Source organism: Colobus angolensis, unplaced genomic scaffold (assembly GCF_000951035.1).
Source record: "Colobus angolensis palliatus isolate OR3802 unplaced genomic scaffold, Cang.pa_1.0 Scaffold254, whole genome shotgun sequence".
In the NCBI taxonomy this organism is placed as follows: Eukaryota; Metazoa; Chordata; class Mammalia; order Primates; family Cercopithecidae; genus Colobus; species Colobus angolensis.
The window spans coordinates 220,514-234,886 of NW_012115755.1; the positions used below are offsets into that span (position 1 = coordinate 220,514).

Consider the following 14,373-nt stretch of genomic DNA (forward strand, 5'->3'; position numbering starts at 1 on the left):
TCCTGACCTCATGATCCACTCAGCTCAGCCTCCCAAGGTGCTGGGATTATAGGTGTGAGCCACCACACCCAGTACATGGGTGTTTTAAAGTTAATAGAATAGTGGGATCTGCATGGGAGGGGAGGACATGGCAGTGGGAAGGGCAGGAGGCCTTGATTTTCTGTGTATTCCTGATTCTAGGCAGGCCCCATGTCTCCATGCAGAGCTATCCTGGAATAGGGAAGCATATGCAACACAAATCCATTGCTGAATGGAAATACCCTTGGAATGAATCTAATGCTTTGCACAGAATTCAACTCTCTGATCTATAATTCGATCTCCTGTGTGACCACGCCCGTAAGAAAGGGATACTATATGCAGATGACCAGCCCAAACAGAAATCAGGGAATTTGCTTTTTAGGCTCCTTGAGTTAGTGTGATTGTCCTTGTCAGACACATGTTCTCTGGCCTCCAAAGACTCAGAATTGAGTTTCAAAGTCAGACAGAACTGTGAAGTCTGTGTCATCTTGGGCATGGCACTGAATTTCTCCGAGTGGCTCTAGAAAACAGGGGAAGATAACTTGGAGGGCTGTCATAAGGATTTAGCAATCTAACAATGCATGGAAAGCTTAGTGTCTGGGTGCTCCGTCATGTTCCCTGGACAGTGGACAGCAGTCATTGACGGGCTGTCTCACACCTGCCTGGCCCTAGCTAAACCAACTGGGTAATCATATCCTGTCATAACTCTCAAAATACAGTAGTTTTAACCAACAGACTTCCAGCTTAATAACGTAGTTATCATTGTTAATCTTTAGCCAAGATTAAAGGTCTTTATTACTAATTCCTGATAAAGCACATTCCCTGCTAACTTGTTTTCTACAATATTTTAGAAAATTCTTTTTTCTCGAGTAGTTAAGCATTTTCTTAGCATGCAGCTAAAAATTTGAAATTAAGTTTATCTTGGAGATAAATTCTTTTTCTTACATGTTTCTGATCATCTTCAGGAAGCTCAGGCAGCCATTCCTGGCACCAGGAGCTGCATTTATGCACAGGACTGTGGCCAGTAAGGACAGGAGCTTCCACTCATGGAAAGCCAGCTTACTAATAATGATCGCACTTTTGTTTGGCACCTTAATAAAGATAAATAAAGGTCTCTTATACTCTTCAGTTTGCTAATCCTACCAACTCTATGAGCCAACTCTTATCTGTGTTTTATAGATGACAAAATTGAGGCTCGGAGATGTAAGGTAATTCACCCAGTCACATGTCTAGAAAGGAAATAACGGAATCAGGACTGAAATCTACATTGTATTTGCTTAAGTCCAGTTCTCATTCCATAGGTTATCAGGGAGATTACGCCACAGGTGGGGGGCCTCCATCAGCAGGGACCAGGCAGAAAAAAACAGCTGTGTGTTGGGTCTTTCCAAACCCAGGACCAAGCCAGTGTTGACTACATAAGAGGCCTTCAGTGGATACAGAAGGCATAAGTTAATTTTGTTTGTGAATGAATAAATAAAAAGACTTTCAGAAATCTATTGGGATGAGGCTCCATGAAACTATATTTACTCAAAACCTTAGTTAAGAGATTGAATTTAAACAGTTTTTAATTTCTCTATGAGATTATTTCTGTCCCTTTTAAAGGGTGAAATAATTTTTAAACATATATCATCTGTAAAATAATCTGTTCATCTAAATGCGGTATCATGTCATAATTGTTAACAGTTCCAGATAGCCAACATCATTGTGAGAATGTCTTTATGTGATCAAACCTTAAAGTCATTTTTCTTCTTAGCATAAGTGGCATCAGCCAACCACAGAATTTTTTAAGTCCCACTTTTTTCTCATATCCCACCAAAATTTCTTAATACTATTAAAATCCAAATATTTCTTTAAAATCATTCATGAAAAAGATTCTTAGAATTAACACCTCAATTGGCCAAGCACCAGGAAGCCACATTACAGCTATTGCAATACACAGAGACCATCTGTCACCAATCATTTCCTTCTAGCACATCTGTCCTAGGCTCTTTCTCTTCCCTCCACACCCCATTGCATCATTTCTTCAGCTCATGAAAACTGAGCTTGCCGGACATGAGAAACCTGCCAGTGTGCCGCTTTGTAAACCATAACATTTTGCTGCTGCCTTTCTGCAGTCCTGAAGCCCGCGAGTAACTGCTCAGTAAGCATCTCTTCTACAGCTTCCCTGGGCCCCTCTGTGTCTGTGGTGGGCTGGGGCCTGCTCCCCTGTCTCCTAGCCTCTCTGAGTGCCTGAAGGCACCACCCCAGCGCTTCTGCGTAACTCTCAAAGCCTCAGGTGGACAGGGCAGAGAGAGCACCCTCCCCACTGACTGTCTCCTCACTCTCCCTGGCATCTCTCACTTGCTTCAGGTGCCATGAAGGTGATGAACCCACACACTCTGGAACACATTCTTTGGCGTCCTGTGCCGTCTGGCCCTCTGAGGGACATTCTTCATGATCCTTGCCGCATCTGCAATGGGAATGCAAATATCTTATTCTCCAAAACTTTCTTTTGAAGCCTCTGTGGTTTCATGATTATTCACACTGTTCCCAGTGTCAACACAAGGCTATGCAGTATGACTTCCTCCAGCACAGTCTACAGAAATCCAGAGTCAAGAAGCCTCTGTCCTAGCACTGCCCCTATCCTAGGTCATGAAAGACTGTGAGTGATGTTCAAGACACCTCTGTAACAAGATGTCTGATCTTTACCCAGTTTCAACCTTTCAGGAAAGCCTAGGGGCCATAATTTGCCAGATGGATGGCTCCATAAATTAGACCATGGAAAAACGAATGCCATTCCTGCACCATCACCCCCACCCCAGGACCTCGTTCCCTCCCCACAACAGTGCCCGTGGCAGCCCCGCCCCACCACCCAGCCCTGCTGACCTGTCAGTACCAGGTGTGTGAAGCACATGCCCTCAGCACATCTCTGCCTTGCCCGGGGCCAGCAGGTGTGCACTGGAATGCTATGGACCAACCAAGTCGCCTGGTCAGCCCTGACCCCGGCAAGTGGAATGGGGTGCACCCTGGGGATCCTCACGTGGTGGCCAAGGCCTTAGGGATACCAGCATCTCGCTCCCTGAATAGACTCCAGGCACAAAGCGGAGCCAGCCCAGGGCACGCCTAGGCGCACCCTCCCCAGCCCAGGCCCCATGCAATAAGGAGTGCTCCATGTCAGCATGCTTGGTGGGCCCCATTGATTTTTAGAGAGGGGTTTTACCATGTTGCCCAGTTTGGTCTCCAACCTCCTAGGTCCAAGCAGTCCTTCCACCTCCGTCTCCCAAGTCGCTGGGATTACAGGCACGTGCCACCACGCTCAGTGCTGTTGACTTTAATGTGAATAGGAAATAAGTTTTGGTGTTTGTTTTTGGTTTTTTTTAAGTGGGACTCCTGTTTTTTTAAAAATGGATCAATTTATCTGGGGTGCAAGCTACTCCTGTGCTTGAAGGTGGAAGTAAGTTCATGCGTGAAAGAAGTCTTGTCTAATTGAAACACGGCATTATGGTTAATAATAAAATGTTATCTGAGATCAGCTGTTTTTGTGAGAATTCCTGATTAGTCTGCATGTTTTTTGGGTTTTTTTAAATTCTGGGGGCAGAGGAACACAGATCATCAAATCCAGTTGGTAGTTCTTATGCCACTATAGTACAACTTGAAATCCTTTTTAAGTAGAGGAAACAGTGTTGTATTCATTTCCTATTGCTGTTATAACAAATTACTACATATTTAAGTAGCTTAAAACAACACAGATATATTATCTTAGAGTTCTGGAGGTCAGAAGTCTAGAACAAGTGGACCTTCTTTCTGGAAGCTCTAGGGCAGAGCCCCTTTCCCTGCCCTTTCCAGGTATTAGGGGGTGCAGCTCACAGCCCAGCGTCACTCCAACCTCTGCTTGTTCCTACATCTGTTTCTTTGCCTCTGCCTCTTCTGCCTCCTTCTTTCTCTTATAGGGACCCTTGTGATGACATTGGGCCCACCAAATAATCCAGGATCATCTCTGCATCTCTCAAGATCCTTAATTTAATCATATCAGCAAAGTCCCTGCACCATGTAAGGTAACATATTCATAGTAGTAGGTGTTCAATAAATAGATATTAAAGATAGCAGCATTTTTTATTAGACCTTCTCACAGCTTCCGGGGATTAGAACGAGACATCTTTGGTGGCCATTATTCTGCCCATCACAAGTACATGTGGTAGATGCTTCCACTGCCGGGAATTCGGTGGGTTTGACACTGGAGTCTGCAGATAAGCAGTTGGAGTCAAGCACTCCTGCTTCTTCCCTTGCTGGAAAGATGCGGTGGCTTTGAGTGATATCCCAGAATCTTGATTCTTCTGTCTGTAAAATGTGCGTAGGATGTCTGAATCACACTGTTGTGAGAAGTTCTAGATAGAATATTCTCTAATGTTGCAAGCTTAGGCCAGCATCTAGCCCAATTCCTTGTATGTAATGGAAATTCTTAAGATGTTAGGGTTCCCCTCTCCATCTCTCTCCTTTTTCCTTGCTTTCTAAGGAAGACATTTTTTGTGAGGCCTCCACAGCATTCTTGATCACTTGTACTGTAGAGTAACCTTAAGGTTATTGTAGTATAGAACTTTGTAGTGTGAAGGTCAAGTTTTTATTTAAAGGAAAAAAGGGAGGGGTCTCCAAGATATCATTTCTCTGCAGGCATTAATTGGTGTCATACTTCAAGAAAAATGGCCAGAAGAGAGTGGTGAGTGGAAAGCTGACCAGTGCCCTGGAGGCTGGTCCTTCTTTGAGCTCTCCCAGACTTGGTTCTGCCACCAGCATCTGCCATGCAACCTGGGCAAGTTATTTCCCCACTGGACCTCAGCTTCCACATAATAAGCACATTGGAGAAATCATTTTTAAGACTATCCAGCTCTTATACATGATAATACTTAAATTTTATAGAGTAACCATATTTTGGGCTGGGTGCAGTGACTCACACCTGTAATCCCAGCATTTTGGGAAGCCAGGGCAGGCAGATCACTTGAGCCCAGGAGTTCGACACCAGCCTGGGCAATACAGTGAAACCCTGGCTCTACAAACGGTATACGAATTTTAAGAATACAAAAACTAGCTGGACATGGTGGCAGACGCCTGTGGTCCCAGCTACTCGGGAGGCTGAGTGGGGAGGATCACCTGAGCCCGGGACGTCAAGGCTGCAGTGAGCTGTGATTGTACCACTGCACTCCAGCCTGGGTGAGAGAGAAGACCCTGTCTCAAGAAAAATAAATAAATAATATAGTAACCAATTCTAAAATAAGACCATGATGGCAGCAACTTGCCCTAAAGGTTGTCCTTATATTTAACAAATTAGAGATAGTTATTAGGAACTAGAATTATATAAAAGCTACATATTAGTTTTTGTTTTCATTATTTATGTTAAACGTAAAGGAAAAATACTGACAGTGAGAATTATAGTTAAAGGGAAAAGAGATTACTTGGTATTCAATTTTCTGAGAACAACCCCTATCAGATCTCCACTAGGGAACATCACAGATGACCTAGGCCCGAGGGCAGGCACCGGAGGGTAGCGAATGGTGCAGGGAAGGAAATGGCTCCCAGCCTCATGTACAGCCACAGCCTGGGGTCCGTCCAGCATGAGGTCCACACCCGGAGCACATGCTGAATCCCACGCCCAGCCTTATGTTGAACCTGCTGAATCAAAACCCCTAGAAGGAGGATAGTATTTGTGTTTATAAGAAGCTCTTGGCCGGGTGCAGTGGCTCAAGCCTGTAATCCCAGCACTTTGGGAGGCCGAGATGGGCAGATCACGAGGTCAGGAGATCGAGACCATCCTGGCTAACACAGTGAAACCTCGTCTCTACTAAAAAAATACAAAAACTAGCCGGGCGAGGTGGCGGGCGCCTGTAGTCCCAGCTACTCGGGAGGCTGAGGCAGGAGAATGGCGTAAATCCGGGAGGGGGAGCTTGCAGTGAGCTGAGATCCGGCCACTGCACTCCAGCCGGGGCGACAGAGCGAGACTCCACCTCAAAAAAAAAAAAAAAAGAAGCTCTCCAGGTGATTTTGATGTGTTCCATTGGTTCAGAACCATCAATCTGCACCAGCAACTTTGCAGGAATAAACAGTTTCCTGAGGAGGGGAGGTTTAATGTGTTGTTCCGTCTTGCTACCACCATCATTGCTGTTAAATCCACCTCCTCCCCCTTCACTATCCAAAAATGGAAGTGACCGGCTACCAAGGTGTCTTCCTTTTGGCCAGTCAGGCAACCAATAGATGTACCTCTCATCTTCCAGGATGCCACTCTCTCCTGGTTTGCCACCCACCAGTCACTTCCCAGCCCACTTTGCATGCCTTCGGTCCTTTCTGACCTCTTCACACCAGAGTCCTTGGATCTCTTCTCTATTTACCTTCACTTCACTGGTGATCTCATCACATCCCATGACTTTAAATATAATCTCTGTCTGACAACTCCCACGGATAATCTCCAGATTAGACTTCTCCCCTGAACCTAGACCTGCTCATTCTCCTGCCCACTGGACATCTCCACTTGATGCCTCCTAGGTGCCTCAGACTTACTCTGGACAAATCTGAACTTCCTGTCTTCTCCATTGGCCCTCTCCTCCTCCAGTTTTTCCAACCAAATACCTTAGGAACCTTGCTTTTTCTTTCTCTCACATCCCACGTCTAAGGTGTCAAGAAATCCTGCTGGCACCATTGAAGAAATACCAAAGATTCCAGTACCTCTTGCCACCTGCGCTGCCCCCCGGCTCTGTCTGGATCTCTGCAGGAACCTTGCAGCTGCTCCTCCTGTGTCCACTCTTATCTCCCCGTTGTCTGTTCTCCACACAGCAGCCAGAGAGATCCTTTCAAATTGTGAGTCTGTTCATTTCAGTCCTCTGATCAGAACCCTCCGATGACTCCCATTTTTTGCAGAGTGAAATGCAAAGGCCTTACAGAGGCTACATGACCTACATCATCTGACTCCAACCTAAGCCATTACGTCTCTTACCTGCTCATCTCCCATCTCCTGCTTCCTCACTCCACTCCAGCTCATGCCTTCTTGCTGTTCTCTGAAGTCACCAGATGCATTTTTGCCTTAAGGTCTTGGCAATACCTTTTCCCTCTGTCTGGAATGCTCTTCCCCTAGATATCCACACGATTCAATTCTTCACTGTCCTCTGGTCTTGCTGCAGTATTACTTTCTCATTGAGACATTCCCTGACTACCTTATTTAAAAATGCAAGCGCTGCTCATGATCCTTCTTATCCTGTTCTGGGGTTTGTTTGTTTGTTTGTTTGTTTGTTTTCCCCAAACCATTTACTGTCTTCTAATATAATGAATAGTTTACTTATCTTTTGTGTTTTTTGTTTATTGCCTGTTTTCCTTTCACCTCTGCCCTCCCAGCATCAGCTCCAATAGGGCAGGAATTTTTGTATTCTTTGTTCACTGATACAGCCCAAGAGTCTGTCATGTAGTAGGTACTCAATAAATAGATATTAAAGATAGCAGCATTTTTTTAGGCCTTATAGAAAAAACAAAGCTAGCAGATGTTTTTTTCTCCTAAGTATTTATTCTGTTATGCATTTAAACTATGGTCTACCTAAGAGTAGGAATTATGTCTTTTATTGGCTCATTCAGAAAGGGGAGGAAATTGGCCAGATTTTCTGTCTTATTCGGTTGTATGATTGCGTATGGCATTTATTTGATGACCTCTAAGGATAGAAACAAATGCTGTGTAATACACGTAATTGTAGCTTCAAAATGTGGCTCATGGACAGGGGCCAGCATGTGAACCCACCTGCTTGAATTCCCCTGCATGCCCTACAGGTTGCTAAGATGCCTCAGCAGAGCCCAAGCCTCTGTAGACAAGTCCGAAAAGTGCTGCTTTTCAGAATATGAACTGGACTCTGCTTTTTGTAATACACTTGATATATTCTAATTCAAAATGTAGTCGTGTCTGCATACAATGACATATATTTCTTGTATCCCCATGATGGTGGTAGCAAGAAGGAAGACACTGCACAACACATTCAACTCCCCTCCTCGGGGAACTGTTTATTCCTGCGAAGCTGCTGGCGCAGATCGATGGTTCTGAACCAGTGGAACACATCAAAATCATCTGGAGAGCTTTTTAAACATTTACTGTTATCCTCCTAGAGATTCTGATCCAGGAGGTCCAGCACAAGGCTGGGCATGGGATTCAGCCTGCACTCTGGGTGTGGACCTCATGCTGATGGGCACCAGGCTGTGGCTGTACATGAGGCCATGAGCCATTTCCTTCCCCGCACCCTTCTCTACCCTCCTGTGCCTGCCCTCAGGCCCAGGTGGACTGTGATGTCCCCAGTGGAGATCTGATACAGATTTTTCTCAGAAAATTGAATACAAAGTATTCTCTCTTCCCTTTTAACTGTAAGTCTCACTATCACTACCACATCCCTATTTCCTTAGAAGCTACAAAGTTAAGATGGACTTGCAGCCTTGTGTCCAAAAATTTCCTAATCTGAAAGTCTGCACCTGGGCTGTAAATCCAGGCTGGCTTTCTGTGTCAAGAGTGGGATGTTTCATTCTGTGCGTTAGGATTTCAAGTAGCAAAGTTTCTGACCCTCTGCGATGATAGATAACAAGATTTCTCCGTGAGATAAGAAAGCAGTGGTCACAAAAAAAGAGAACTATGATGACACCACATAGCTGCATTCTGACCTTGGGGAAAATAGGCTTCCCATTAGCTTTGTAGCTGGCCTTCTCTGTGTTTGTTACCCCAGCCTGCTCTAGGAATAGCAGGGCTGATTCTTACCTTCTCACTCTCACCGCCCTACTGTTTTCCATATACTAGACTCTTCACATCCGCGGACCTCACATGCTTAGTTTTGATCCTGTGGTCCATGATATGTGTTAATTGGAGATTTTGAGAAAATATGCCTTACAGGAATGCCCAGCATTTGCATCTGACATCTTAATATACCTCCGAACCTATAAAGCACTAAGAAAGTAACTTAAGGAAAAGTGACCTGAAAAGTGAATTAAAATTAAAACTGGTATTAGAAATGTAGGGAAGGGAAGCAGGTATAAGTAAGCCATGGTTTGAAACCTTCATAGTCATTAAAATCCTTTGGCCTACTGATATCACGCAGAGAGAGCTAGTCTGAGGAAATCACTAGCTGTAAGGACAAAGATGCATAGACAGGGATAAGCAATTATATGTCATGATGAAAAACCAAAAACCACTTAAACATTAAAGGTGTAGTTATATATCCAAAATGAACAGCGGCCACAACGATGCTCATGAAATAAATGCAAAAAAAATCGGGATCTTAAAATACACAGTGTGATATCAACTATTTTTTTAATTGTATAATAACATGTATAGAAAATATCTATAAGGAAAGGTATCAAAAAGGTTAATGATCTGAAATCATTAACAATGATTTCAGAGTGCCTGGATTATGGGAGATTTTGTTTCTTTATTCTTTATTTTCTATAATAAGCTTGTGTTTTTCGGAATACCGCAGTAAGCATCTATTACAACAATACAAGGCAGTTCTAAAATAAACATGTATTACTCAGAGAAAGAAATTAATTACTTTTGGAAAAAAAGTAATGCTCTTTACCCAGAAAATAAAAATTTTATGAGGATAATTACATGCTACAGAGTTATTCCTATTCATGGGGCTGTGCAAATGTGTTTTTCCCACTGTGTTCCTGGTAGCTTGAAGAACATAATTTTTAATTTTTGATTGGTGGTTTATGTGCTAAACAAGGCTGAATGAATCTGCATCTTTTTTAGTTGTGTAATTTTTAGCATTTAAACCTTTTTAAAATCATTAGTCATCTCTCCTAGTAGGAATAACAACTTTAGTAGGCTTTAAACAACTTTAGTAGTTTGACGTTGGTTGTTTCACTCAGAAAAATGTGTTCAAACTTCAGGCCTTGTTACTGTTATTATTTTTAAACTTTTTTTTTTTTTTTAGAGACATAGTCTTGCTTTGTCACCCAGGCTGGGCTGCAGTGGCATGATGACAGCTCACGACAGCCTCCAACTCTTGGGCCCGAGCAATCCTCACACCCCACTGGCACCTCAGCCTCCTGAGTAGCTGGAACTATAGGCATGCACCACCATGCCTGGATAGTTTTTTAAAATTTTTTGTAGAGATGGGGTCTTGCTTTGTTGTCCAGGCTGGTCTCAAGCTCCTGGACTCAAGGGATCTTCCCTCCTCGACCTCCCAAAGTGCTGGGAACACAGGTGTGAGCCACCGCACCTATCCTAAAACTTTTCATACCTTTATTTTCTCCAGCATAATTCTAGGTATTCAACAAGTAAATATTAAAATACTATGTACTTATAAAGAGAAATATGTAGGAAACTATTGAAATTTAGTTAAGATCAATTGAGATTTATAGACAAAGTTAGTTTTGAATTTAGATGGCCTTTTTTGCCATTTATAGCAAAATTATCTTTATAAATAGGAAGAGTACGTAAACCTTTACTTGAAAATTAAAAGTGACTATAAAGTTTCTAAATATGTAGTGACATTGTAAGCGTTACATGAACTTGCCTTTTTGACTCTTTGCAGTCCGGGACCATGTCTGGAGAACTGCCACCAAACATTAACATCAAGGAACCTCGATGGGATCAAAGCACTTTCGTTGGACGAGCCAATCATTTCTTCACTGTAACTGACCCCAGGAACATTCTGTTAACAAACGAACAACTAGAGAATGCAAGAAAAATAGTACATGATTACAGGTAACATTAATTATTGTTTTTTGGTTTAATGTATAAATAGATCATCATGTTAGGCTGTTATCTTTAAACCTTCACTTAGTGATTTTACAACTTTTTTTTTTTTTTGCAATGGAATTCTTTTGACCAAAAAAAAGAAAGGAAGAGTAAAAAGACTTGTTGTATCCCTCATTACTCGCCCTTAACACAGATATCTAGGGTTCATATTAACCTGACAATGAGAGTCACCCCTCTTTGTTGTGGATACAAATCCCTTTCTCCTGGCAGCTTGCCTTCTGTTCTCCAATAGCACCACCACCTCTGCTATGACATCCACAACCCCTCCATGCATTTTTCTGTCTCTGGACAGAAACAGCATTATGCAAAAACAAATTGCCAAGAATCAGGGGTAGTTTGGTTCCTTCTGAATTATAGGCCCAGTAAGTAAAATCCTGTAGGTAGGAGCTCAGATGGCAAGGGTGCTGCTGGCAATGCCTACAGGGATTGCAGATATGGGATGCACGCCATCAGATGAGAGAAGCAAACAGGAGGGAAGAGAAGATGCTACCAGTGTAGAGATATTCCAAGGCAGCAGTTGGCCACTTTTTCTGTAAAAGATCACATAGGAACTATTTCAGGCTTTGTGGATCACTGTCACATATTACTCTTAAATTTTTATTTGTTTTAACAATCCTTTAAAAAAAAATGTAAAAACCACTCTTACCTAGCAGGGCACACAGGCCATGACCGGTAGTTTGCTGACTCCTGCGCTAGGGGAAAGTCAGTCCAAAGCTGGGGACTGGATTGTTAGAAGCTTTGTGCCTGAACGTGCCCAGAAGTGATACATCAGAAGCAGGTCCTTAACCATCATCTAGGTAGAGAGAGAACCAACGACAGTCAATAAACACTAAGTCTGGCCAAGTACTGCCATGTGCCAATGTGCGTAAAGAGGGAATACACAAACAGCAGATACACAAACAGCAGAACATCCTGAAGCCTTATGAGAAAATAGTGAAGACAGGCAAAAGCCATACAAAGCGGAGAGGTTGAGATGAAAAGACAACTACGTGGTTGAAAAGAAGATGGCATAAGGAACATTGCCAAGAACCTAAAAATGTGATTGAAATTGAAAGGTTTACTGGAGGCAGTGGTAAAGAACCAACATGAGAAATCACACAATAAGAAAAAGAATTACCGGCCTGGCATGGTGGCTCACGCCTGTAATCCCAGCACTTTGGGAGGCCTAGGTGGGCAAATCACAAGGTCAGGAGATTGAGACTATCCTGACTAACACGGTGAAACCCCATCTCTACTAAAAATACAAAAAAATTAGCCGGGTGTGGTGGCGGGCGCCTGTAGTCCCAGCTACTCAGGAGGCAGAGGCAGGAGAATGGCATGAATCCAGGAGGCGGAGCTTGCAGTGAGCCAAGATCGTGCCACTGCACTCCAGCCTGGGCAACAGAGTGAGACTCTGTCTCAAAAAAAAAAAAAAGAAAAAGAAAAAGTAAAATTACTGATGGAGAGAATGAACCTGAGAAGCTTCCTGGGTGAAGATCAGAGGTCGGCAAACTTTTCCATAAAGGGCCAGACGAAAAGTATTTTAGGCTTTACAGGCCACGCATTCTTTGTCACATGTTCTTGTTTGTTTTTACAACCCGCTAAAAATGTAAAAGCTATTCTGAGTTCACAGACATAGAGAAACAGGCCAGGCCATGGACTGGTGTTTGCCAGTCCCTGATATAAATGGAAAAGAAAGGTATGAAAAAGACTTTATAAGAGGAAAAGAGAGTAGAGACTGAAGATGAAATTAATTGGTGCTCCTAAAAGAGAAACTAGAAAAATTGCAAATAAGCAATATTAAATGTATTTCATAGCAACAGAAAGTAAAATGGAATTTTCCTCAGGTGAGGAAAACCATTTCTCTAATTAAAGAGATATGCCCTATTTCAAGCAGAGACACCCACACATGGCAATTTTTTCCCTTTTGCTTTTTCTATAAACTTTTAAAACTTCCAAAAGAATCCATGAACAGGGAAACAAAACAAAAAAAGCTATTAAAAAGGAACATGTCAGAAAGGGCTCAATCTTTTCATCTTTATACTGAATGCCAGAAGATAGTAAGCAGTGTGTGCAAAGTTCTCAAGAGAAAGAATTGTCACTTGGGAATTTTAGAGCAGATCGTCTATTTCCAACAGCAACAGAAAATATGCAAGTGCGGCCAGGCACAGTGACTCATGCCTGTAATCCCAGCACTTTGGGAGGCCAAGGTGGGTGGATCGCCTGAGGTCAGGAATTCGAGACCAGCCTGGCCAACGTGGTAAAATCCCGTCTCTACTAAGAAAAGTAAAAAAAATTAGCTGGGCGTCGTGGTACATGTCTGTAATCCCAGCTACTCGAATGGCAGAGGCAGGAGAATCACTTGAACCCAGGAGGCAGAGGTTGCAGTGAGCCGAGATCATGCCATGCACTCCAGCCTGGGCAACAAGCACGAAACTCCATCTCAAAAAAAAAAGAAAATATGTAAAATATGCAAGTGCATCAAACATAAACTCTTCATAAAACCTTCTTGGGTGGTCAAAAGATAACACAAAATAGAGTTAAAAAAATAAGCCATAATATAAGGAGATTCCTCAAACAGTGAAACATGAATCACCATGTGACCCAGCAATCCCACTTTTGGGTATGTACCTGAAAGAAATGAAAGCAGGAACTCGAACAGATGCTTGTACACCCATGTACATAGCAGCAGTATTCACGGTAGCCAAAAGCTGGAAGCAACCCAAGTGTACATCAGCAGAGGAGTGGATGAGCAAATGTAGTCCCGCCATACAATGGAATCCCATACCATGAAATAGTATTCAGCCTTCAAAAGGAGGGAGATTCTGATGCATGCTACTACATGGTTGATCCATGAAGACATTATGATGAGTCAAATAAGCTAGTCACAAAAGAACAAATATTGCTAGTTCCACTTATATGAGATACCTAGAGTAGTCAAATTCACAGAGACAGAAAGTAAAGGCAAAGTTGCCAGGAGCTGGGGGAAGAGGGAATGGGGAGTTAGTGTTTAATGGGCACATAGTTTTAGTTGGGGAAGATGAAAATGTTCTAGATGTGGTGGTTTGATAGTGGTGATGACCACACAATAATGTGAATGTACTTAATGCCACAGAATTGTATACTTAAAAATGATTAAAATGGCTGGGAGTGGTGGCTCATACCTGTAATCCCAGCACTTTGGGAGGCCAAGGCAGGAGGATCACTTGAGGTCAGGTGTTCGAGACCAGCCTGACCAACATGGTGAAACCCCGTCTCTACTAAAAATACAAAAGTTAGCTGAGCATGGTGATGCACACCTATAATCCCAGCTACTCGGGAGGCTGAGGCAGGAGAATCACTGGAACCCGTGAGGCGGAGGTTGCAGTGAGTTGAGATCGCACCACTGCACTCCATCCAGCCTGGGCAACAGTGTGAGACTTCATCTCAAAAGAAAAAAAAGGGGGAGGGGGGTTATAATGGCAAATTTTATGTTATGAATCTTTTACTACAATAAAAAAAGAGAAATATAAGAAAATCATCATATAAATAGACAAGTGATGAATGTTGAAACACATTAAAATAGAAACAGTTGTACCTCTAGTATGAAAGAGTATATATAGAATAAAAGAAATTAAAAGTGGTTTTTT

At 42.8% G+C, this 14,373-nt stretch overlaps 1 protein-coding gene across 2 annotated transcripts in view; it reads left to right on the plus strand.

Annotated features, from left to right (window-relative positions):
• The window catches only part of SFXN1 (sideroflexin 1), a 51,089-nt gene that overhangs the window by 3,106 nt on the left and 33,610 nt on the right, over positions 1–14,373 (plus strand). The window contains exons 2-3 of one of the 2 annotated variants that reach the window (XM_011946811.1): positions 9,936–10,093; positions 10,539–10,711. In XM_011946811.1, the coding sequence (XP_011802201.1) occupies positions 10,073–10,093; positions 10,539–10,711 (194 nt within the window). In that variant the 5' untranslated portion in view covers positions 9,936–10,072. The remainder of the gene's footprint in view (positions 1–9,935; positions 10,094–10,538; positions 10,712–14,373) is intronic. The other variant, XM_011946812.1, reaches the window with a different exon arrangement.